This window comes from Crotalus tigris, unplaced genomic scaffold, assembly GCF_016545835.1.
Source record: "Crotalus tigris isolate CLP2741 ecotype Arizona unplaced genomic scaffold, ASM1654583v1 scf7180000023598.3388751, whole genome shotgun sequence".
NCBI lineage: Eukaryota > Metazoa > Chordata > Lepidosauria > Squamata > Viperidae > Crotalus > Crotalus tigris.
The window spans coordinates 732604-758673 of record NW_024100068.1 but is presented as its reverse complement, the minus strand read 5'-3'; the positions used below and the strand labels follow the sequence as shown (position 1 = coordinate 758673).

General features: G+C 38.2%; 1 protein-coding gene across 1 annotated transcript in view; it reads right to left on the bottom strand.

Moving 5' to 3' along the window:
- The window catches only part of KCNH5 (potassium voltage-gated channel subfamily H member 5), a 201794-nt gene extending 182404 nt beyond the window's left edge, over positions 1 to 19390 (bottom strand). The window contains exon 1 of the mRNA XM_039319543.1: positions 18205 to 19390. Within this exon, the coding sequence (XP_039175477.1) occupies positions 18205 to 18277 (73 nt within the window). The 5' untranslated portion in view covers positions 18278 to 19390. The remainder of the gene's footprint in view (positions 1 to 18204) is intronic.
- Between the last annotated feature and the right edge of the window lie 6680 nt (positions 19391 to 26070).

The following is a 26070-nucleotide window of genomic DNA, read 5'->3' as shown; positions in this document are numbered from 1 at the left end:
AAGGATACCCAAGTATTTGTAGTACTCTTCCTCATCCAGACTCTTAATGTTATTTTCGTGGGGCATCTTGATTCCTTCAGTTTTCATTATTTTTCCTTGTTTGATAGTAAGTGTGGCACATTTGTCCAAGCCAAACTCCATTACAATATCTTGGCTATATATACGGACAGTGTTGAGCAGCGATTCTATTTCAGATGATGTTTTTCCATACAGCTTCAGATCATCCATATAAAGGAGGTGGGATAGTCTGGCAGATGTTTTTGATGTTTGATAGCCATGTCCTGAGTTATTCAGTATTGTTGACAGAGGAAACAGTGCAATAACAAATAGTAATGGTGATAATGAATCTCCTTGAAATATTCCTCTCTTGATATTAACCTCTCCCAGCCTCTCACCATTGATCTGCAACTGTGTCTTCCATTGTGCCATCGATCTTTGCACAAATTTTCTGATGTTTCTACTGACTCCTGTTATTTCTAGGCACTTTATTATCCAATCATGTGGCAGAGAGTCAAATGCCTTTTTGTAGTCAATCCATGCCACATTCAGGTTGGTCTTCTTCTCTTGCAGTTTTCCAAGATCATTTTGTCTATTAGGAGTTGATCTTTTGTTCCTCTGCTATTGGGGCGGTTTCCTTTCTGCTCAGGATGGAAAGAGATTGTTTTCAACTAGATGCTGTTGTACTGCATCAGCTACCACACCAGTTAGTAATTTGAAAGTTGTTGGTAAGCAGGTAATTGGCCTGTAGTTGCCTGGTGTTGCCCCTTTTGCTGGATTTTTCATTATTAGGTAGGTTTTCCCAGTTGTTAGCCACTTTTCAATTTCTCCTCCTTGTAGTATATTGTTGAACTGTTTGGCAATGAGTGGGTGTATAACAGTTAGATGTTTCAACCAAAACCCATGCAGTTCATCTTCACCTGGTGCTGACCAATTTTTGATTTTCTTTGCTCTTTTTTCTACCATTTTTGTTGTTATTACTAGTTCTTTCATTTCAACTTCTGTTTTATTTGCATCCACCTCTTTTAACCAAGCCGCATCCTTGTTGTATTTCTTTGGGTTATCCCATATCTGCTTCCAGAACTGCACTGTTTCTTCCTTGTCAGGTACTGACTGATTCCTTGCAGTTTCTCCATTGATGGATTGGTAGAAACGTTTCTGATTGGATTGAAATTGGAGGTTCTGCCTATAGTTTGCAATTCGAGCTTCATATCTACTGATTTTCCTGGCTATAGCTGTTATTTGTTGCTTTATTATTTCCAGTGCTTCCTTGATCTTCCTTGTTTCTAAGTGGTATTTCTTGATTAGGTATTCTTTGGTCTTCTTGTTCTTCAGCTTCTTTTCTTTCATCTGTTCTAGCTTGCTTGCATGTGATCTTAACTTGCTGATCTTATTTTCTAGTCTAACCTTCCATTTTTCTGGTGCACTGTTTGTTTGTTTTTCTTTTTTGTTGATTTTGCATCCCAGGTATTCTGTTATAACTGCAGCTGTGCTGTACATTAGTTGGTTTGTTTCTTGCAGTGAATTGGTGCTTATACTTGATATTGCAGTATTTGCATCTTTTAATGCTTGTGCTAGCTGTTTCTTTGGAACAAGCTTCAATGCAGGCAGCCTTATTCTGTTGTTTTTGTGCTGTTCTAGATGCTCAGTTATTCTTTGTTTCAATTCTTTTATTTCTTTAGTTAGAGGGTTTTGTTCTTCCTGAGGTAGAGGTGCCTGGTTTCCAAATGAGAACAGTTGTATATCTCTGCTAGATTCCTTCACTGCCAACTCCCCCTGGTTTGCCTCTACATTCTGAATTACTTCTGGTAACGCTTTGATTTCTTTGCCCTGGGTAAACCTTTGCAGTTCGTCCAATTCTGTTTCTGTGAATACTTTATTTCGTGTTATAAATCGGCGTTGATCTGCTAGTCTCTGTTCTGTTATTTCTGATTCTGGATGTTGCTCTTTCCAGAACTGGTGCATTCGTTTTAGGTATCCTCTTCTTGTTGGACTTGATCTGTAGTAACAGATCATTATTTCTTTGTTTTCAATCACTGTGTATCTGCGACGGGTAAACATCTTTTCTTCCAGTAGTTCTGCAGCTGCTGGCCCTGGTTGCTCAGCCAACAGTCCTGAGTCCTGTCACCCATTTTTCACCAGATATCCAGGAACTCCAATATCTAGTGCGGACCTTGTTAACCCGGGCGACGTCCGAGCCGATATGGCATTCTACAATTTACAGCTCACCATATTTTTTATGGGAGAGACACTCTTTGTCTGACTCCTCTGATGAGACCTGTCCAGTATTATTATTATTATTATTATTATTATTATTATTATTATTATTATTATTATTATTATTATCGATCATCGCACAGTCAGCCAGATGTTCAGACTGGATTTGGCATTTTGTCTACTTATCGAGTCCTTACCCAGGACCTGGGATAGGCAGATGTGGATGTTTGATGGTATTACAGATATCGTCGCAGGATGGAAGCAGTTCCTAATAAGGCCGCCTTTTGCAATTGACTAATAGCGAATTTGTCAATGCCAATGGTGTTCAAGTGGTGCTCCAGTTGTTTTGGGATTGCACCCAAGGAGCCTATGACTATTGGTACTACCCTTGCTTGCTTTTGCCACAGTCTTTCTATTTCTATTTGTAGGTCTTTGTATTTTGTTATCTTCTCCAGTTCTTTCTCTTCTATTCTGCTATCTCCAGGCACTGCCACATCCACTATCCAGACTTTTTTGTCTTTCTTATCGACAATTGTTAAGTCTGGGGTGTTTATTATTATTATTATTATTATTATTATTATTATTATTATTATTATTATTACTTAGAACAGTGTGAGAATTTGTGCATAACAGTGAAAGTTACATCATGATCAGAGAGCACAAAAACTAGATTTTCCCTGGAAAATTAGCAAAATAACCTTATGTGGTTATTTTTCTCTTTATTGGAAATTTCTCACTAGTATTGGTGAATAAATATAGGGAGGAGGCAAATAGGAAATGTCAAATATTTGTTGGAAGTGTAATCAAACCAAGGGAATATTTCTTCATCTTTGGTGGACATGTAAGAAAGCTAGAAAATATTGTGCTCAAATATGTATTTTGATGCAGAAGATTTTAAAACTGAATGTGCAATTGAATCCAGAGAATTGGGGAAGGGAGTTTAATGGACAAACAATGGAAACATCTTATTGGGCCTTGTTTTTATATGTGATAAGAGCAGTGAGACATCAACATTACCTAAGAAATTAAAAGAGAGACTTGGGCCAAATACTCACAAGTAGGTTGCAAATGGTACAGAACATCCCTTCCTTTTATATGAGTGAATGTTCTTCTTTCTATACCTCTGCAGAAAAATAAATCAGATCTGGGCAGGACAGCAGAGGAATTAGCATAAGAAAGGAAATCAGAACTGTTAAAAGAAAAATGTAAACATGAGGCCTTTCTTGTTTAGAAAATGAATAAGATAAGACCATCTGATTTGCTTTGGGTTGTCTGGCTCTTAATAAACAAATAAGGGAATCCTTGCCAGCTAGGGAAAATGTAGCATTCAAGGAACTTCATCTGCCGCAGCCAACAGAATTCAGGTTGGCTCTGAAGTGTGTGTTTTCAGTCTAATATGATTTCTTCTGCCTCCTCCAAGAAAGCTCTACAGATCTGGATTTTAAGTTCCCAGTTTTGTATAGCCAAGCTGTCAAAATATTGTCAGCCACACACTTCAGCAACAGAGTGCATGAAAACCAACAGCAATTCCTTCCTGTCAAAATACCTTTCCTGAGAAGCTCTTGGAAACTCTCAAGTTGCAAAACAATAGGCTAAATTGCACAATGCCATCTTTTAACTCCTCTCATTTAAGTGGCACAGGGAGGGGAGACATCTGTATGTTAGCTAAAAATAACTCATTTCAATAATTCATCTCAAGGCTGACCACCAAGAAAACCACCAGTGAAAGAAGTCAGTCAGTTGTTCATGCACTGTGTAATTATTTCCTTCGATTATTCACTAGCATTATTGCTCAATTACTCTATTTCACTGTTTTCTAAGTTGGTTGGCACATTAACACACACACACACACACACACACACATCAGAAACGAATTGTGTTAATTAATACACATATATATTTATAACAGAAACAATTGATATCTCTCATACACATTCATTACTAGATAAGACAACATATGTTCATATGCTGCTGCTTTCATCATCTGTCAAGTGGCATTTTTTTCTTTTGAAAACTTATAAAATGGCATCTAGCTTCATGAACTTTTATATTTATAATTACTTATGAAAAAAAACCTTGGACCTAAATTAAATCATACCTTGAGTCAATTGATTGAACGTAGTGGGCTTCATTAACCATGACTATCAGAATTTTAAATGCAATTTATTTTGGTGGGTTTAACAATGGACCCAATGTTTACTTTTCTGTTTTACAACTTTTTTATTTGAGCAAAATATTTGCAAAACAATCGATCAATCTAACCCATTAACTGGTTAAGTGATTTTTGTTTTGTTGTGCCTTTAAAAACTGTTGGCAACCTGAACATTAAAATTGGACAAATATCTATTGGTTTTTAAACATGATGAGATTTGGGGCTGCAAATCTATATCTACTTACTTTAGAGAAAGTCTCACTAATGAATAAGTCTCCCTTTTGCCTAGACATTGATAGGTTTGCACAGGGAGTCTCCTCAATAATGGACTACAGTGACAACAGTAGAACAGCCTACCCCATACCTACAATGCTATCACCTCCTACAATTAGAGGAATAGAAGATTAATGCAATTGGAGGGCATCTGTTCAGGGAAGTAGAACCCCACTGAAATAAATACCATCCACTGCAAGATCTGACTATCCAGTTTTCTGGTTGCTTGGATGTCAGGGCTTCTTAACCCCCTCTTTTACCACTTGGATGTCAGGGTTTGCAGTCCTAAAACAACATACTAAAACATACTCTACATTAGTATGGGTGGTCCTTCCGTTCATGTGCTCCTAGTGCTCCTTTACCTCTTTAGCAGAGCTTTATTAAGTATGCTAAATACGTTCTGCTTGCACAGACTCATTTTCAGAGTATCTTGCTTACTTCAAAGCCCAACAATATTTCAGAGTGTTACAGACAACCTCCACATCCATCTTGGGCAGGAGCCAAGGAGATCTGCCAGGTCTCTAGAATGCCAGCGGTAGCTGCCAGAGCATCATGCACCGCTGTCAGGCCTCCTTTTGCTCAGACTTCAGTCAGTGGGCTCTGTTGATTGACATTCTGCAAATGTTTCATAGAATTTAAGGCTTTGGATTTTCAATCCTGGAACTGAGTCTTTAAGACTGGTCTGACTGTCCCATTTAAAAGCAGGTTCAACTTATAAGGGATTTTTTTTTTTAATTCCTACTTTGAATTTGCAATCTATGCAGGAAAAAGACTGCCTTTTGGCTGGCAAAATGGGCATATCATTGAAATATCATTTGCATCAGTAGCAAAGAAAGAAAGCAAAGGGGTTGAATCAGAATAACAGAATATCAGAGTTGGAGGGGACCTTGGAGGTCTTCTAGTCCAACCCCTGCTCAGGCAGGAAACCCTACACCATTTCGGACAAATGGTTGTATCCTGGTAGTGCAGACTGTTTTAGGGCTAGTTAATTGTTTAATTATTTACTGATACTTCCTTTTTATCCAGACTTTTGTAACAACTTGCCTTCATCATGTGGTCAGAGATTTGTTTTCTTCATCTTCTTACAATTATTGAAAGATGAAATTTTGAACTTAACCAAGCTGTTTTGATTGATTTTCTGTTATGAATACTATGCTGACATCTATCTTCAGTTTCTGTGTGAAGGATCCTCAAAGAAAGCTGAAAGGTGGCAGGTAAAGACCTTCCCATAAGGACCCCAGATAACTATTATTATTGTTGTTGTTGTTGTTCTTATTGTTGTTGTTGTTGGTGGTGGTGGTGTTATGGTTCTTTGCACAGTCAGCCAAATGTTCAGATTGGATTTGGCATTTTTGTCTACCTATCAAGAGACCTAAAACATGATAGAGAGATGACATCAGCAAGTATTATGGGCCTAACTGGCAAAGGAAAGCTCAAGACTGTATTGGTTGGAAACATGCAGAAGAAGCCTTCATCCTGCAATGGAAAGACAATGGCTAAGATGATGATGATGATGATGATGATGATGATGATGATGATGATGATAGCTACCTATCGGGTCCTTCCCAAGGACTTGGGATAGGCAGATGTGGATGCTTGATGGTATTAAAGTTATTGTTGCAGGATGTAAGCTGTTCCTAGTATAGCTGCCTTTTGCAGTTGGCTAATGGCAAATTTGTCATTGCCAATGGGGTTCAAGTGGTGCTCAAGTTGTTTTAGGATTGCATCCAAGGTGGCACTACCTTTGCTTTCTTTTGCCACAGTCTATTCTATTTCTATTTGCAAGCATTGGTATTTTGTTATCTTCTCCAGTTCTTTCTCATCTGTTCTGCTGTCTCCAGGTACTGCCACATCCACTAGTCAGACGTCTTTGTCTTTCTTATGTACAATTGTTAAGCTTGAGTGTTTTATGGCACATGCCTGTCTGTTTGAAGTCTAAAGCCCCAGAGCACTATTATTAAAATGTATATTATTGTTTTATTTATAATTATTGATACTGTTTACAAGCAGCAGGTGAATACTGAAAGATTTGTATACTATAGATGGGTTATCAGAAATCATAGCAATAATTTCATATTTTGTTTATCCAAAAATCATTTCCTTATAAAATCATTCAGTAAAGTTTTGTCACTGTGTAACCATACTAGATATCTTCCTGATATAAAGAAAATCCAGGGAATGAGGTCTTTCACAATCACTTCCTTTGGCATTTATTATAAATCTGGGAAGCAAGAAGGCTATAGAGCACTGGAGAGAACAGAGAACAATAGAAGACTCATTCTCTCATGTACATATTTTCTCAAACTCACATATAGCAATAGCACTTAGACTTATATACGGTACCACTTCACAGTGCTTTACAGCCCTCTCTAAGCAGTTTACAGAATCAACCTAGTGCTCCCAGCAATCTGGGTCCTCATTTTACTGACCTCGGAAGGATGGAAAGCTGAGTCAACCTTGAGTCCCATCAGGATTGAACTCAGGAGGCTAGAGTTAGTCTGCAACACTGCACAGGGCTCTTTATAACTTAAACATTCACATCCCATCTCTGGGAAAATTCTAGGACAACTGGCAAGATTTCAGAAAAACAAATGTCCTGAAAGGGATGTGAAGAACTGCCTACCTGTCAGATTGATATCTACACTGGGAAAAGTTTTTATAGAGATTATTAAACAGTGTGTTTGTGAGCATTTATATAGGCATTCTACAATTACAGGAGTCACATGGATTTGTCACAAGCAAATCATGCCAGATTAACTTTAGCTTTTTCTTGATAGAGCTACTGGCTTAGTACTGTAGATCAGGGTAATGCCACATGCCTACGTCAGAGACTCTAATGTTATTATTGTAAATGGACTCACAGTTGATGGAATGATTGCATCCAAAGAATGTTTATTAGTGGTTCTATTTCATCTTGAAGGGGATTTTCAGGTGGAGCACCACAGGAATCTGTGCTGGGTACTGTTCACCTTTTTTATCATTGTCTTGGATGAGAGAGTTGGGGAACAATAACACAAAAGAGGTGAAGGGAGGTTTGAAAAGAGAGAAGATTCAAAAAGATTTAAACAAGTTTCAGAGTGGCCTGAAATGAATAGGATGGAATTGATTGGGAATAAAAGTAAAGTTCTGGGGAGAAAAGGAAAGGCACAAGTATGATACAGAGAAGTTTTAGTTTTGAAGTATTGCAGTATGTTTGCAAAGAATCTGGGTGTTCATGTCAATCACAGATGAAACATGAGCCAGTAGGATGATGCAGCTGCTAAAAGGGCAATGCTGCTTGAATTGTATTTACAGAAGCTTGCAGTCCAAATTATGAGAAGCAAATGTTCTACTCAACTCTGCCCTATCTGTCCTCACATAGAATACTATGTTATGTTACAAGAACCAGAATGTTCAGAAAAGGGCTACCAAGATGGTTAGGTGACTGGAAAGCTAGCCTTATATGCAACAGTTAAAAGACCTAGGTATGTTTATCCCATAGAAAAGATGACTGAGAGGAGATGTAATAGTACTCTTCAAATATTTGAAGATTTGTCACACGGAAGAGGACATGGGTTAATCTTTTATTGCAGACATGTCAAACACAAGGCCTGGGGGCAGGATGCGGCCCACAATGTGGTTTCATGTGGCCTGCGAAGCCATCCTGGAAACAGTGAGGGAATGGGCCCGCTGCCTTGGCCCTGGCCCAGGTCAGCCAGGAGCCAATGTACAATTTTGTGGTGGCCATCTATGCTGAAACGCATTCAGTCTTAGCTTCACAAGGCCATCTGGAAACAGCGAGGAACCAGCCCCTGTGATGTTGGCCCTGCCACCTGGAAGCATGCTGGGGAGGTGTCACCCTTTGTGAGGAATGAAGAAATGCACCATCGCCTGAAAGTGGCCAGCAAATAGCCCTCGCCTACTTCACATATCTGGCTTGATGGGCTCCAGGGGAGGGGTTTCGGCAGGCAATGGCTCTCCTCACAGTGCTGAGAGGCTGACTCAGGCAGTGCAAATCCAAAAAGAAGTGCGCCACTGTTCAGCCCCCAGCCTGCCCAATTTCAGCAGGCAGCAAAGCTGGCGAGCTTCGCACTGCCTGGCTCAGCCTCTTGGTGCTGTGAGGAGAGTGCCCTGCTGCCTGCCGAAACCGAGCAGGCTGGGGGCTGGGCGGCATTGCACAGGTAACATCGACTCTCAAGTTGCTTATGGCATCCCCTCCCCCAAAGCCCACCAAGCCAGATATGTAAAGTAGGCGAGGGTCATGTACTGGCCACTTCCAGTGGATCATGCCTTGGCTCTTGCCCCGGTCCCACCCCCTTCTGCCAGAGACCCTCAGTTCTGTCCCACTCCTGCTCAGTCCCCCATAGGCACCCTTGACGCAAATAATGAAGAGCTGGCCACACCCACCCAGTAGGCCACACCCACTCCAGCCACGCCCACCCAGTAGGCCACACCCACTCTTGCCACGCCTGCCCCCCCAGGACAACCACAATGCTGATGCGGCCCTCAATGAAATTGAGTTTGACACCCCTGCTCTATTGTATCAGAGGGTAATCATTATGTTAAACTACAAGGAAGGAGGTTCAGCTTACATATCAGGAGGAACTTCCTAGTTGTATAAGCTCCTAGTCAAGACCAACAGGCTGCCAGGTGAAATGATGAGTTGTTTTTCACTTCAATTCTTCAAAGGCTAAATGGTCATCTGTCAAAGATATCTCGAATGCTCTGCCCTGAGGAGCTGGTTAAAATAAATGACCCTTAAGTGCCCAACTTTATATTTTTTATGATTTCACCTCATTTCTCTTTCCTTTAAAACATCAAATGCTTTATTTTCCATCAAGCTGAATTAGGACTACTACTCCAATGAGAAACAAACTGCAAAAAATAATCTAATGTCCAGAGCAAAAAAAAAAATGAACATTTCTGAAGCCATCTCATAAGTTTCATCAAGCTTATTACCCTGCATATAAATATGCTGATTTCTCTGGAAACTGATGCATTTTTGCACATCTATAATGACCTGTGATAGCTACCAATCATCTTTAAAATGTTATGATTAGATGCATGAATAAACAAAACTCTCCTGAATTGGTATCCACTTCACAACCTTCCACATGCCAAGGTCTTTAGCAAGAAAAAAAAAATCTAACAAATATTCCCAGAAAGGGAAACAAAGAAAATTAAAAAAAAAAACCCTCATTATATGAAAGGCCTTTAGAGTTCAATAGTACCTGGAACGTGACTAGCTCTGTAGAAATATATCTGATTTTTTTTAAAAAAGGTCTGGATCTCTAAACCATCTCTGTTCACCAGATGGAACTTAGCTCTGTATTAGCAGGCATATTTTCTGATGTTAGCAAAAGTTAGCTAACCTGCATCCAGAATCAGTAAGTCTTTATCAAATCTCATTTGTAAATATCATGTTGGTACAGAATTGCTAATTCTTTTCCAGCACTTTCACCCTTTTATGTTTGTTTGTTTGGGCATCACTCTCTACACTACCCCTAAGCTACGTTATACATGAAAACTTATTTTAAAATAAAATAACCCATTTAGGTTTTGAATATTTCAGAAGCAAACAGACAATTTCCTATAAGGGACTCTTCCAAGAAGCTCATTCAGCTCCAGTAAACCATAAGTGAACCCTTCCCCTACCTTGAACTTGCAATGTCTGCTATTGTAAAATGCTTACAAATATTGATCTTATTCAAAGGTGATGGGAAGAATAGTGCTAGGGTGACAATGACCATATCACAAATGGGCAGGTGGGTGCTGCATAGACCACAGAAACTAGAATGCTAAGAATATCAAGGAGTAAAACTCAATGCTACAAAAAATTCTAGGTTCAAATTGTAGCACCTCCATGTAGACCTGAAAAAACTGTGGCCAAAAATCTTGGTCAGCTTCTGGAAGTTTGTGTCAACAATGCTAGACCATCTGAATCAAGAATATGAATTGGTATAATGATGCTTCTTACACTCCAGTGCTACCACTCACTAGCATTGTGCCTATAGATTGTGGGGTCATAGCCTGCCAAGCTGTTTCTGCCATATTGGAACTCTCTTCTCTAGTTAATGCTAGAAATTGGTCAACTGCTAACAAAGTAAACTGCCTTGGCATCAACTGCAACTCCTGCCTTGCTCTTTTCTAACTCTCGGAAAATTCATCTTCTCATTTTTCAGAGGTGTGAACGCTGCCATTATACTATATTTATTTATTATGGACTGTCTTAAATGAATAAAAAGAGATGTGATTTGCTCTACTGTAGGTATGCATTGAGATTGAATCTATTGTATATTAGAAATGGCGGTCAGGACAGAGTAGAAAAAATGATCTGTGTATCATCTATGCTATTTTTGTAATTCTAAAATTATTTACCAAACCAGCTAAATTCTTCACCTTCCCTCAAAAATTCTCACTCATAAAGTGACTACTATATTTAGAAGTACCATTTCCAAGAATTCTATTGATCCTTCTGTTTATACAATGTAACATCTGAGATTTTTCTGTTTATACCATATAACATCTGAGAACTAAGCCTTGCTCATATATTTTTGATCCTGTCAATATATTGTTAACCCCGAAGAGTGGCAAGTTGTCATTTTGTCTAATTTTAATCATTATTTTAAAAATCCTTCATAGCCAGTGGTGGGATTCAGCCAGTTTGCACCAGTTCGGCAGAACCGGTAGCTAATTTTTTGTTGCCCAAGCCCAGAACGGATTTCCAAAAGTGGCATTCACATAGAGAACCAGTTGTTCACATATTTGAATCTCACCACTGTTCAGAGCCAATCACATTTCACATGTGGAATATTTCTCTATCTAAAAGTCACATCTGTATGTGAAAAAGAAATGTTTTGCTAAGCCAGTACCTTGAAATAAAACAGGATCTAGTATAGATTTGAGCTTAGTGAATTGGTGGCTAGGGTAAAATTTAAATGGCCAGATAGCCTTATTAGATATGCAGAAAGTTAACCCAAAAAGTAAATGGAGAGGTAATCAAACTAGAGAGAAGGAGTGTGGTGCCTCCAGATATTAGAGTGTCCTTCAAAAGGCATTTATTTATTTATTATTATTATTATTATTATTATTATTATTATTATTATTATTATTATTATTATTTATATGCTGCTGTTTTTTGCAATTCTAAGTGGTTTATATAAATATGATAGAATATCTATAACATTCATAAACATTATTAAGAACTTATATGAAAATAATGGAAGCCACTGATAATCTGATTATCCTATAGGAATGCCCTCTTGAAAAAGACCATTATACGTAAAATATCAAAGTAATGACATACTGTAATTTGGAGGCCTGAGGGACAATTTATTCCAGAGAGAAAGGGAATCTACTGAAAGTGCCATTTCCCCAAGTGTGAACCCAGAATTTCATTTGGGATAGGTGGGTAGCTGAAATGTTCTCTTTCTGCTAGATTGTGTTGGGAGAGCACGTTCTACCTAAAGAATATGCTCCTGAAAGTAACAATTATCCAAGCCATTGGCAATGCAGGATGGAATTACTGGAATGGTAGATAAGAAATATGTAGAAGCTACATCATTGTGCTAGATCATTATGAGATTCAAGAGACTATAGAGTACTATTAGCAGAAATGAAATATACAGAAAACATACCTGAAGATCATGGTATTCAATGATCATCCTTATCAATGAAATAGACAGGTTAGCAAAGCAGAGATATAGGGTGAAGAACAAAATAATGTCAAGAAAGAGGTTCTAACCTAATCCTGCAAAAGTAGGGAAGACATGATTATGCAATCACTTTTTGGCAAGAATATTTTTAATGTTAGTTAATTAGAGTTGTCCTATTCTGCCATGGATTGACTAGATTACTTTTAACTTCAGCATTCTTTGGAAATATGGGCATAATATAATACTGTGCTTCCTGGCAGGGGTACATAGAAAATTGGAAATATGTGTGCAGCACATAAATATAATGCCTGTTGTTTCTTTCTGACCGATAATTCATTCTTATCCTGATATTCTGTCAATTAAAGTCAGAGAAGTTTGAAAGAAAAAGTGAAAATATTTTATCCAAGATTGGTATGAACTAAGATATTTCATGAAAATTTAGAATATTTCCTCATCAATTATTTTCTCTTCATTGCCTTCCATTCTAATTTTCAGTTTACTACTTATTAGAATTCTGTATGGAAGAGTTAATATCCTATACACACAGAGACATTGAATGCACACATGTATTATACACACAAAGAGTATGTACCTATATCTCAAAAATTACCTAGAATTTTCAATACTGCACCACTGTTATAACTAATCAGTTTGATCCAGTGCATTGTGTGCCAGAAAGAAAATGTATTTTGCAAAATGATATTCGCATAAAAAGAGATTTAAAAAGACTATGTTCAGAGATGCCATGGCATAAATTCACTATGAAAAACAGGGGAAAGTAAGAAGCTTTAACTTTCCATGAAGTGAAGAAGAAGTTTGCTTTTTTAGCAAATGAACTTAAAAAGAGAAAAATTTCATTCAGATGGGATGTTCCGATTGGAATGGTGGTGAATTACCTGGGGACATGTTATAGACTTAATACTGTTTCTCAAGCAAAAGATTTTTATACTTCGGTCCTGGGGGTATGTGCATCGCCATCAATTAAGTTTAAAGCTTTGGAAGAAAAGAATGTAGAATCACAGTTTGAAGAGCCTATATTTATGAAAACTGGAGAATCTTTGTGTGAGAGGCCTCAACAAGTCCAGGTTGAGGAGCAGAAGACAACTTGTGCAGTATATAATCCCAAAGAAAAGCAGCAACAGAAGAAGGTTAAGGAAGTTTCATATTTAGTGGTTTCTGAATCTCTGGGAGATGTTAGACCTACAAAGTCTTTGGAGCAATCTTTAAGGGTGGAATTGTTGCCTGAAATGGAAACTGGGAAATCTCAGTCTGAGGGGCATCAACAAGAGAGGAACGGGCAGAGGATAACTTGTACAACTTACAATTGTAAAGATCAATACAAGGAGGAATTTAAGGAACCCTTATTGGCTTCGGAGTCGATGGGAGATTCAGGAATTTTGGAGCAGTCTCCTAAGGCAGAACTTGCAGCATTTCTTACGAGTTTGATACAAGAATGGACTGGAAGAATGGAAGAATGGAGAATGGAAAAAACTGGAATGTGAATAATTAATAATACTAATATAATTGAGATTGATAAGGATGTAGTTTTTTACGGATGGAATTAGTTATTGGTGAAGATTGAAATGTTTAATGTGTTTATTAACTTTGTTGTTTTAAGTTTTGAACCTTTAATGATAATATTGTTTAAATTTGTGTTTTGAAGGGATTATAATTTGCTTATTTTAGTGAGTGGATTCTAATGTTTTAAATTTTAAAAATTTGTGGTTTTGGAGGGAGTTTATATAGAGTGATGATTGTATTTAGATTTGTTTAGGATTTAAAAGTGTTTTTAGTTTTTAAATATTATTATTAATATTTTTAAGACAAAATAATTTGTTTAATTAAATGTGCTTAGATTTGTTTAGGACTTATAGGTTTTTTAAGTTTTTGTTTTTTTTTTTTTTCTTTTTGGATAGGAGAGAAGATTATGAAGATTGAAGGAAATATGTACTTACTTTAAGTTCTTTAAGAGTATTTAGCTTTAATGGTATAACAAAGATTTGTATGTTTATTTTTTCGTTTTAGGATAAAGAAAGAGGGAGAAATTAGATTTTATACTATAGATATAGATATTCAAAGAAAGTAATGTTTAAATTTGTGTTTTTGGAGGGAGCTTATATAGAATGATGATTGTATTTAAATTTGTTTAGGTTTTAAAAGTGTCTTAAGTTTTTTTTTTTTTTTAATTAAGCCTGTACTCAGCTCTGGGAAGTCCAGGGGAGGGTTTGGGAGGTTGGGAAGGGGGGGGGGGGGTGAGGGGGGGGGGTATGGGAAGGGGATTTGTTTTTGTAAAATGTAAAAATTTTCAATAAAAAAAAAAAAAAAGAAGAAGAATGTATAATCTTGGGATACCTTACAAACTACAACTTTTTATGCATATTCTTTCCCAAAGTGTGGAAAATATTTTACATTGTTGCATCGTGAACAGCGACCTCACATGGTTTTCAGTCCAAAAACAGCATCTACCAAAAAATAGTTCATAAATATATTTGTCCCTTTTCTTTTACCATAATGCAGTAAACAAAGTGCTGTTCAAAATAAGTAAGTGGAAACTAGGTCAGCATACACTGAGTACAGCATGACAAGATAAACTCAGATTTCATTACAGCTAGAACGAATGTTCTTTGATGTTATGTTCGTGAGGCATCCCTAACAAAAATGCCCCTTTCTAATTAACTATTGAAAGAGTTTCATAAGTTCTTCCTTTTCATAAAAATAATGATAAGTTCATTTCAAAATGATTCCCTGCTTATTTCACAATGATGGTAGTAATGATCAAATATGACCAAAGATTTTCCCAGAAGATAAAATGATTGTGTGCTTCCCTTGACATTGGAGCAGGCAACCTATAGATGGAAGCCTTGCAAATAACAAGTAGTCTTAGCCATTAGAGATATCTACTTAATTTACTTAGGGATCAGGATACATATTTACATGTATTGTCCATTCGTATTTGTCTTAAATGACAATAGCTCTCTTTATAGGAAAATATATTGTTTTTCTCCCAATGATACAGCCTTCCTTGTCTTCCTTTAGTGGCTTCATGAGCTCCACAAACCAGTAGCCATTGAACTAAACAGAAGGAACAGTCAATGCTACAGAGAGTTTTTTTTTTACTAGGATAGAGAAAATGCAATGGTAATGAGACTGTCAAGAAGTATCATTTAGGGTACTGAGGCTCTGTAATGTTCTTTTCACCTGCAAGAAAAGAAGGGAGGATAACAAGAGCACGACATTTCCCACATGGTTGGTTGTGAGTTTTCAGTGAACTTCCAGCCTCTTCCAACCATATCTATTTGTTATCTATCCATAAATGTCTTAAATAGTGCTCCATCCCATGATGAAAGACAGCTATAATACGGTTCCACTGTAGACCTAATAATCTTCAGGGAAACAATCATGTTATAATATTCCACTACTTTAAAGGACATTAAACTACAGTCCCTTTGCTCTGCCTTGTTCTGCAAGTTTCTTATGAAAACTACTAGAACAGGATGGACCTAATCAGAGTTAAATTATGGTATGTATGGCTTCAGTATGATATAGTGGTATTTACTTTATTTGATATATTCTCAGAATAGGAGAAAACTGCTTTGGCTGAACCTTCTTCCATTGTGTTCAGTGAGAAAGTAAATATTAGAAAAATTACATGCACACCCATATACAGGATATACACCCCATCTCCCTTTCTTACGCCAAGCAGAACTTCATTTCACCTTCTCCTGCCTATTGTACAGGATTGCTCTGCCCATGTTTTACAAAGCAATGTCTTATCAGAGATAAATCACTTATGGAATAATTTTAAAGCTCCTTTGGGGGTTGTATGACTGCAAGAAAAGAAATCTTAAATATATTAAAAATAATACAATTGCATATCCATGAAAATACATGTACCAAGGGAAAATGGGGAATTAACCATCCCTTAGTACAAACCTAGAATGTACTGTATCAGCTTGCATCAAGAGAGAGAGGGAGAGAGAAAGAGAGAGGGGAGAAAGAGAGAATTTGTTATTACTTTAATGGAACAACGTGACATATCTTCAATCATGTGTGAAATGAAGGAGGGTGAACACCTCCAGAAAGCTTGCCAATATTTTACAGAGCAACATTCTTGTATTAATTAGCCTAACAGTGGAATTAAAGACTAAACCTCTTACAAGCACTGGAACACTCTTGGACAGAATGAGTAACTTGAAATGCTTGGAAAATCACTAAAGAGAAGGAAAATGATACATATAAAACAAAATATATCAGTAATATCAGATAGCCACTAAAATGCTTCATTTTCACTGGGTGGCTTAGGTTCAAGTGGCACTCAGATATACTGTTCATTTGACTTCTAAATTTGCATCTTCTCAGATCACTTTTTGTTTGCACACTTGATAACTTAATAGACTTTCAATCTATTCTATTTTTCAAACTTGTGATTAAAATCTGTCCCATGCTCCTTGGGAGGGAAAGATGGGATATATATAGTTGTGCATTGTTTTAAAAATTATCACACATCTATAATGAGCACTTTTTCTAAAAGCTGATAGCTATATTCCCAGTAGACAACACATGAAAGGTAATAATTGTGCAAACTGTAATTTCAACTAGAACCCAAACAAACAGACTAGTTTTACCATCAGCCCATACACACATAGAGATAAATAGAAATTCTTCTTGCAGATTTGCTTTAAATAGCTTGATAAAGAAACTGAGGTTTGTGGAAGGAGAATTTTGTTTCTTGTTATAATCTAGATTTTGTTCACAATCTAAATTTTTTCAGCTAAATAAATGTGAATACACAGAGAGAGGTAGATAGAGGGAGGTGGATTGATAAAGGTATAGATACAGTATACCTATAAATGTAAAGACTCAAAAGACCCATTATCAAAAAGTGAAACTTATTTAAACTTGGAGGCATGCTCCTTATAATCCATATGCCTTAAAATTATTATCATTTGCAGAAAATTCAGGGAGAAGTGAAACTGCCATAGACAGTGAATATTTAACTTTTTCAATAATTTCTACTTCAGAATTACAGAACTGACTTAAGGCTTCTTCAAGCATTTTGGTTTCCCCCCCCCCAAAAAAAAATGCTGGATGCTATTATTGTTGTTTACATAAGATGCATAATTTAGTTATAATCCTACATTTACTATTGAGTGAAATATCTCAGAATTTAATGAGGCTTACTTCAATGAGGTTTACATATGAAAAATGCAGAGGACTCTACTATAAATCAGCTTTCCTGCTAAAATGCATCTTTCACACCCTAGTGAAACACATACTTCAGTGATCAGATCCCCTCCCCCAACATACACCTCACCTTTGCCCAATATTAGATATTTAACGCCTATCCACTCAAAAATCATTGATAATATCTGGCTGGGTTGGTGGAAGTAAATGGAGATAGTGTGAGTTGTATACAAGACATCTGAAAGATGCTGAATTGGGAAATAATCTATATTTTCTTTTCAGTTTTTCCTACTGATATTCTGCAAATCGCCATTGGCTAAAAAAGAAGTATAATTATGGTTACATTAATAAGAATAAAGATACAATGTAAATACGATAATTGTAAAATCATCATATTTATATTATCTATCAAGAAAGTAAGAGGCTTTCTTGTGACTCTTGAGTTGTTGGATTACATATCCTATCACAGCTAGCCCACTAATATTTCTTGAGAGTTACAATTATAACATATTTAAAAGTACAACTTGATAACACTGCAATAAAAGTGCTGATTAGAACTCCATCGTGTAGAAATTATCACTTTCTTCAGTGTCTAACATATTCCATTCCAGTTCAGAAGTTCAAAAATGTTTTTACAAACACTTTTAAGAACTTTAGGGGCAGTTCAATCCCTACGTATCTCTCTCCTGGATCGTCCGCTATTGCAGGGGAGAAGGGAAAGCTGAGGAAGAAGAAGAGACGACTTACCACTTGAGCGTCTGACAATGTTCTCCAAGAATGTATTCTGTGGTGCCACCAGCCCCCTTTTGCCCCCCGGCATCCTCCTGTGCCTGCAGAGCTGGGCTCTGGAGCCAAGAGGTCGCACTGGGGCGGGCTGGGGGGATCTCGGAAGGTCTCTTGAGCCCAGTGCTGTGGAGTAGCTGTGGGAAGATTGATGAAGCAGTTCATGGTAGTAGCGCTCCAGCAACTGATAAAGCCCAGACTGTGGCAAGGATGCGCTCACAGCTCAGAAACTGCAGCCTCTGAGGAGATTGCGCCTGCGCGCTTGACCCGCTATTGCTCTTGCCGCCGCTACTGCCCCAACGGGCAGGCAACATGACCAAGCCTGCTTTCCGAAGCGATCGCTCCCGAACCTGCTGCAGCTGGACGGAGGATCAACCCAAACCAGGGTCTGGATCTCAAGGTTTCTTGTGCTTCTAAATGCAACACGGAAGGAGCGGGTAACAGGGGGATAGGGATTATGAACGGTATAGAACAATTCCCTTAAATATGAGGCAACAATAAACGAATTGCCCGACTTTTCTGCTTGTCAAGGACCGAGAAAGAGAAACGATTCCTGTATTCCAGCATTCCTCCAGCTTCCCGAGAGAAAGTTTTCAAAGTGGTCTAATCCCCAAAGGTTCCATCGAGCAAGTTCAGGACCTCGGACAGCTCTCAACTAGCCTGCCGCTTTCGGCGTTGGCCAAGCGTTTTTCCTTTTCCTTCGCTGCTTCTCCCCCGTTGCTTTCTTGAATCCGGAGTCAGCGGCGCCACTAGGTCGAGTCAGAGGAGGGTTGCGCGGCTGCGATGTGGCTGCGCGATGAGCCTTTGAACACCTGCTTGGGACTCAGAGCAAGAGCAGAAAAAGCCTGACGGAGAAGCCGGCTCAACGCGCAGAGACCACACCAGTCTTATTAGCAGAAAGGCCAATCGCTGAAGTGAAGGGGACGGTTTCCGAAAGCAGATGATTGCCAGGAGGGGCCGCTCTCTAGGGGCGGGGCTGAACTGTCCGGTTTTTCTCTTTCCGCGTGGCCCAGCCTCCCCCGATTCCTTGAACTGATGGCTCAAAGAGTCCGATGCAGCTGTTCAGCCAAAGCGAATAGGGCCCTGATGCAGCTCTCCGCCAGGAAAGAAAAGCCTAAATAATTCATAAGAGCCGGGCGTTTGTTTCGGAAAGGGGAAAAACGCAGAGGTGGAGGCGAATGAGAGAAGGGCAAGCGGGGAAATGAAGAGTAGTGGGGGCGGAGGCTGGGTTCACTCGGATATAGAGGGTGGAGTAGGAGGAGAGTAAAGAAAAGGGCAACTTTCTTTCCTGCTTCGCATAAGAGAAAGTTGGAAAGGAGCGATGGAGGCGCTGGAAAAGACCCTTCTTTGGAAGAAATCGGTGGGGGTTCTTTCTTTCCTGAATCCTTTAGCCCGCCATCTCGAAGTGGGAGCTCCGAGTTCCTGAGCAGTATGACTTTGAATACCACACGAAGTGAAAACGTCCTAGGAGGAAAATCTAGATCCCTTTTTGACTCTGCTTGGGGGCTTCACCAAGGCCTCTGATTCACTTATGTCACAGTACATCTCATTGCATGCTCTGTATTTTAAATTCTGGATATGGAGTCAAGAAGTATCCCTTTATATTTTGAAAGGAGATCTATTCAAGTAAACAGGTAATGGTGTAGACACATTTCAGCCTTCATCTTCTGAATTTTCTGAGGACTTGTTGGTTTTTCACAATGCTTTCTCACAAGTAAGACTATGTCTTAGTAGTGATTTATAGAGCATCACTACTTTGGTACCATAAAGCCCATGCACATTACTGATATATTGGCAGAGGTGTTTTCTTCAGAATAGTATGCAATATAATGGGATTTGTCCGAAGTAAGTTAGAATGGCTTGAAGCCTCAATGAACTATTTATGACATGGGTTTCTTCTTTTTTACCCCTGTCCTGCCTCCAAGTATACAAGTGTCAGGATTTCCTTTCATTTCTTCCATGAAAAAATCTATTAAAGTCCATCAAGCTGTATCTCATTTGTCCCATTCTACCTCATTCCCCGTCGCTTGAAGGGTTCTAAGCCTCCCATCATAAAGGATAAGATCTTAAATCTGACCTCTTGAAGTCAGATTCTTAGTGCTAAAGGGACCATAGAGAGTAAATCAAAGGAGCTCCCAGGATTTCAGATTCTTTCTTTCCTCCCAGTTGTACCTAGAGAAGGCAAAAAACTGAAGCTGAGACATTCTGAAAAAAATGTGCTCAATCATTAACACCATAACTTAATGTTCTTTATTAATAATAAGTTTTGCGAAAGACTTAGTGGCTGAAAGTATATGAAAGAACTATGTGAACACTATCATGCACATACCTGGCAGCTTAACATACCACATCAAAGAATTCTTACACCTTTTTTTTTTTTTTTTTTGCATGCAGATTCTCTTGTTAAAGGGTATTGAGCCTAGCCAAGAGGGAATGATAAAAGCTTGATGCTCCGTTCTAGATATAATTCCAAATATAATTCTAGATATAATTATTAGATGCCTGAAGTCTCAACTGAGACATAAGCAACGGGTCAGCCTTGGTGGTTCTTATCATTTGCTTGTTTATTAAAATCAACATTTGAATAAATGAGACATTTATTCTAACTAAATGCATTTTGATAGCCTTTCAGAAGTTTGGTGTATTTCAGACATTTAGAGATCAACCCATTGCAGTAATATTTTGGTGCCCTTCTTTTAACTACAGATGTTTATGTATTATTTGGTACATTTGACCAATGCACTAATTGGAAGTGTGTGTGTGCATATGTGTAATAAAATTTTCCAGTGGAATAGTATAACTCTAAAAAGAAAGGACAGATAATTTGTACTCATGTATTTATGGAGCCTTTTTCAAGTACTAGAGTAACAGTTATGTTGTTTGTAAAGAGGATCTCTGTGTCAGAAGCAACTGGTAAGTTAAAAAAAACTTTTAAAAGCCTATGAGGAGTTGGAATAGAACTTTGCAACCCAAAAACAAAATTATATGCTTGCACTTATATGTGTATTCTCCTCTGTGCATTTATATAAGTTGTGTAAATTTATTTTGAGGATTTCTTATTGTACATTTTTATTCTGCAATAGCTAATTGGGTAAAATCAAGCCTCAGGAACAAAAGATTCAGGGATGCATGCGGTTGTATATTATTTTCCTTATTGTTTCAAGTGAGAAATACAATACATGTAATTCTTGTTCAGCAACTGGCTTAGTGACCACTTATGATGGTGATGAAAATGTAACTTTGCAACCAATCCTCACATAAATCTTTGCAAGTCTGCAAAGCAAAGGAAAGCTGGAATAAATTGCAAGCACAGTTGCAGTTTCACATAGTAACCTCCCTGTTTAATTATCATATTGCCAGTCCCAACTATGGTAGGTAGGACTACCTGAACAGCTTATTAGAAAAAGTAAAGCATTAATGTAACTTGTATAATTGAAAGTGCTATGCTGCCATCAGGAAATGTGACCATTCTGCTTTTATTTGAATGACATCCTTATATTATTTTGCAGATAATATGGTAGTGTTCCCTACTCACAATTATGCAGTACTGAAGTTGCTTTTGATTAATCTTTTATATCAGACCAATCACTAACTTTTGCTTTTGACTCATCTACACAAGAGGCTGTGACCTCCTAGCGTTGGACTAATAAATGATCATTGAATCCTCTCCAGTTTGTTGGTTTCCATGGAGAAGGCTTTACCTTAACAGAGCCCATATATGCAGTCACAGAATCTGGAATAAAGTGATAAAATGTGAGAAAGTTATTTGTTCTGTGTAAAACATGATTTCCCAGATCGATGCAACTACTCCCAAACCAGGGAAATGCAAAGATCGTATCAGAGAAAGTATCCATGTTTAATTAGGATATTCATATGATTATCAAATTTAAATCAGATTTAATTAAAATAAGAATTATTACCATTCTGATGAATTTTGTATAAGAAGCTGAAATTACTTTTCCTCATTTTTCTTTTTTGGATAGCATGCAAATTTGAATAATTTTGAAGTTTGCCAGTTAATTGGCAACTAGAATTACTTTTGGGTTCAGCCAATTTTTATTCTTTTGAAATGACACTGGTGACACCAAAAATTAAAGTGAATGAATAGAAAGTTGAATTTAAATGCAAAGGCAACATAAGAAATGGAAATAAATAAGTGATAGTAATAGGCAACTGTGCCTTAATAAAAAGAAATCATGTTTATTTGTAACCTTTGTCTACCATTTCTTTTTTTAACACAGATTAGAACTGACAAGTGTCATACAACTTTCAATAATTAATATGTCATCTGTACAGCTTCCTGGCAGTGCTCATAATACAGATTGCAGCATAATCCTCAGTCTGGGGGAAGAATAAAAAGGAGAAGAGTGGATTCTGTAAGAGAACAGCAGGCAGAGCTGGGGGCTGAAGTTAAATGTGTCATCAGCTTAGAATCCTTACATTGCCACAAACAATCCAAGTCCAGCCTCCCTTGAATTCCTTTGAACCTTATCTAGCACCAATTTAGTGCAGTTAGTTGACTAGATTCTTGTCTATAGGCTTAAATAAATCTCATGTGCTGCAATTTAACGTGTGGCCCTGATCCTTTGCACCTGACAGATTCTTGTTCATGAACAATGATATTGGAGAAACTTTCAGGATTGTATTTGATATTTGACATTTATTTATTTCAGGAAATATAATGATAGCAGCCACGCTGAGTCTGTAAGATGAAAATTTGGTAGCTCAACATCAGAAATCCTCTAAACCCAGTGGTGGCGAACCTATGGCACGGGTGCCAGAGGTGGCACTCAGAGCCCTCTCTGTGGGCACATGTGCCATCACCCCAGTCCTGGGCCTTCAGCTGGGTTTTATAAAACTTTTTTGCTTTAGGCCTCCGCCGCCGTGTGCAAAAAAAAAAAAAGTTCAATCAGTCAATTTCAACTTCTCACGGGAAAAGAAAAGGTCTTGTAAAGTTGGAATTGATTGATTGAATGTTTTAGTCCCACCCAGTCTGCCATTACCACTGCAGCCATGCCCATCCAGTGGGCCATGCCCAGCCAATGGGCCATACCCAGCCAATGGGCCACACCCACCCGGCACTTGACAATGCACAAGTGGGTTTTGGGTTGCAGTTTGGGCACTCGGTCTCTAAAAAATTCACCATCACTGCTCTAAACCCACATAATTTAGCTCTGTCTCCTGCCTTGGTAGAGAGGCATGGTGATTCTTATTGCCACAACCTCTCTCCCAGGAATTACCTTTATCTACCATTCTCTCTATTCAACTCACTATGTGAGAAAAATGGTGCTCCTACAGCTGTATGTCCTAATACATAAAAGGAAAAATCAATGATAAAAAGGAAATACACTCCATAGCATCACCTACTGGGCCTATGGAATCTGGCTAGGGAAATAATCCCATTTCATCTTCATGTTTGTGGGGAAATAGACTAATCTCATTGATGATTTAGAGAATTAACCTTCTTTTTTTAAAAAATGAATTAGAATATTCTGTAGCTTTCTTTTTCAGAGTGAGAATCCCTATGGAATCAACGATGAGGCTGGCAGTCATTGCTGTTCAATCTTTCTCAACATCTTGACCCATTCCAGCCTCCCTTCTCTGGCAGGATCACAAACCTGGCTGTCTGCATTCAAGATGTTTTGGAAACCCTGTCAATGGTTATTAATGAGAAAAAGTCTCTAACAGCACTTTGCTTCATTTCATTTCACCTCACTTAGTGTGGCCATCTGTTTGTTCAAAATCTGACCTGCTTTTTAGGTATTTACTAGCTATTACATTCAGCACCAAGAGGGTTTGCATACCAATCACTCCCTCTTACCAAAATGATAGAGTAGAAAGAGGAGAGATAAACGAGGGGGAAGGGTTGCCCCAATGGTAGCTACTTATGATCACTGAACTCCCTATGTTCAGTTCAGCATGAATTCAGAATTTATAGATCAAAGGCCTGAAAGATTTCTCACTGAAATGAGAACATTGAATCTTAAATCTTGAAATGTGATACTAATTTAACTAGTAGTATTCCAGTCAAGTAATTTCACTATAAACAATGGTTTTGCCAAACTGAAATTATTTGAAATGAGGCATAAATGTCATTTCTTAGGCATTTCTTCTCTTCATCATTCACACACATAAGAACTTGATCCATCTGAAAGCTGACAATTAATGTGAAGCTTTTTGACTTGTATTCAAAGCCAGAGAACTCCTTTTCCAGTAAATTATATTTGATTTGGATTGTTTCTTACCACGGACTCCAGAACCAGCAAGTCTGGTCTGGAAGATGGAGTAGCTTTGGCTTTATTACCAATGCCTTCCTAATCATCATCCAGCTGATCAAGACTATAGATACATGTATATTTTAGGTTATTACATTTTTCCCCTTTAAAAGCTAGAGCCAAATATGATGGCTATGACTTCAACCCAAAAATGTGGAGAGAAGTAAAAACTGGGGGTTCTTGTTGTATCCCCAATATTCATTCCCCCCTCCCCCAGTCAAAAAGTAAACAATGTGTCTGTAAGAGCCATGGTGGTGCAGTGGTTAGGATGCAGTACTGCATCTTAACTCACAGCTGTCTCCAGGAGTTTGATTCTGAATGGCTAAAGGTTGACTCAGCCCCCCATCCTTCTGAGCTCGGTAAAATGAGGACCCAATTGTTGGGGGCAATTTGATGACTCTGTAAACTGCTTAGAGAGGGCTGTAAAAACTATAAAGCAGTATATAAGTCTAAGTGCTATTGCTATTGCTGTTAGTGCAGCAGTCCCCAACCTTTCCAGCTTTGAAGGCCAGAGAGGGGAGAAAAGATGGTTCTGCGTGAGCATTAGGCGAGTGTGTGCATGCAAATGGGGCTGCGTGCATATGCGCTTGCCCACTGCTTATACAAATGGAGCTGCGTATGCTTGCCTGCCACTTCCACGGCCTGCTTCTGAACAGGCCACGGCCCGGTGGTGGGCTGCGCCCAGGGTGTTGATTAGTGAACACTGTTTTGCAGCCTGCTTTGGGCATAAAGTGCTGCACTTACACATACTTTTAGTCATTAACAGAGGGAAGTTGCTGAAAGAAAAGTAAGGATAATGTAATGTCTAAACAGAACCCCGTGAATGTCATTGTTTTGAGGATATACAGTATTTGGGGATAAATCCTTACATTGTGCCAAGACATGGCATTATCAGCAAATACAGAACCTGCCAAGTTCCATCTCTTCCTTTACCAGCTGCATCTTCCTTAACAGCCATTTTATACACAAAGGGGCCAGTTCAAGAAAGGCCTCTGATGAATGAAGCCTGAAAAATTTGACTACTTAGAAGGAGGCTGTGAAGTATTAGAAACTACAGAGGTTACATGGTATGACAAAGCAACAGCAGCTTATCAGGAATATCAGGATTCATGGAAGTGACCATTTAAGACTCAACACAATCTAGAATGAAATACAAAAATGGGTTCATTGATTTGGGGTAGATCACCATGGTCACTGCTAGTTAGCCAGTCATGTTAAATCACAGCAGCTTCAGCAGCTATTAGTGAAAGAAGCTGCTCTTTCCAAAATACACCAAATGATAGATTTTCATTCATCCTCCTCCACTTACCATGAGCTCTGAAGACAGAGGGTTGGAGAGCAGTTGCAGAGTTAAAAATGAAATGAACAAAATGAAATTATTTATCATAGAAAATTATCATTATGGGGACAAAGCTGAACTTCCCTGTTCTAGGATAACACCATTTTTCTTTCAGTGGGGCAGCCTTCAACCTTGTGATAAGCTTTTCTCATTGTAGACCCTGATCTGTCAACTGTTGAGTTTGGTTCTTCATAGTGACACATCTTTTAAATAAAT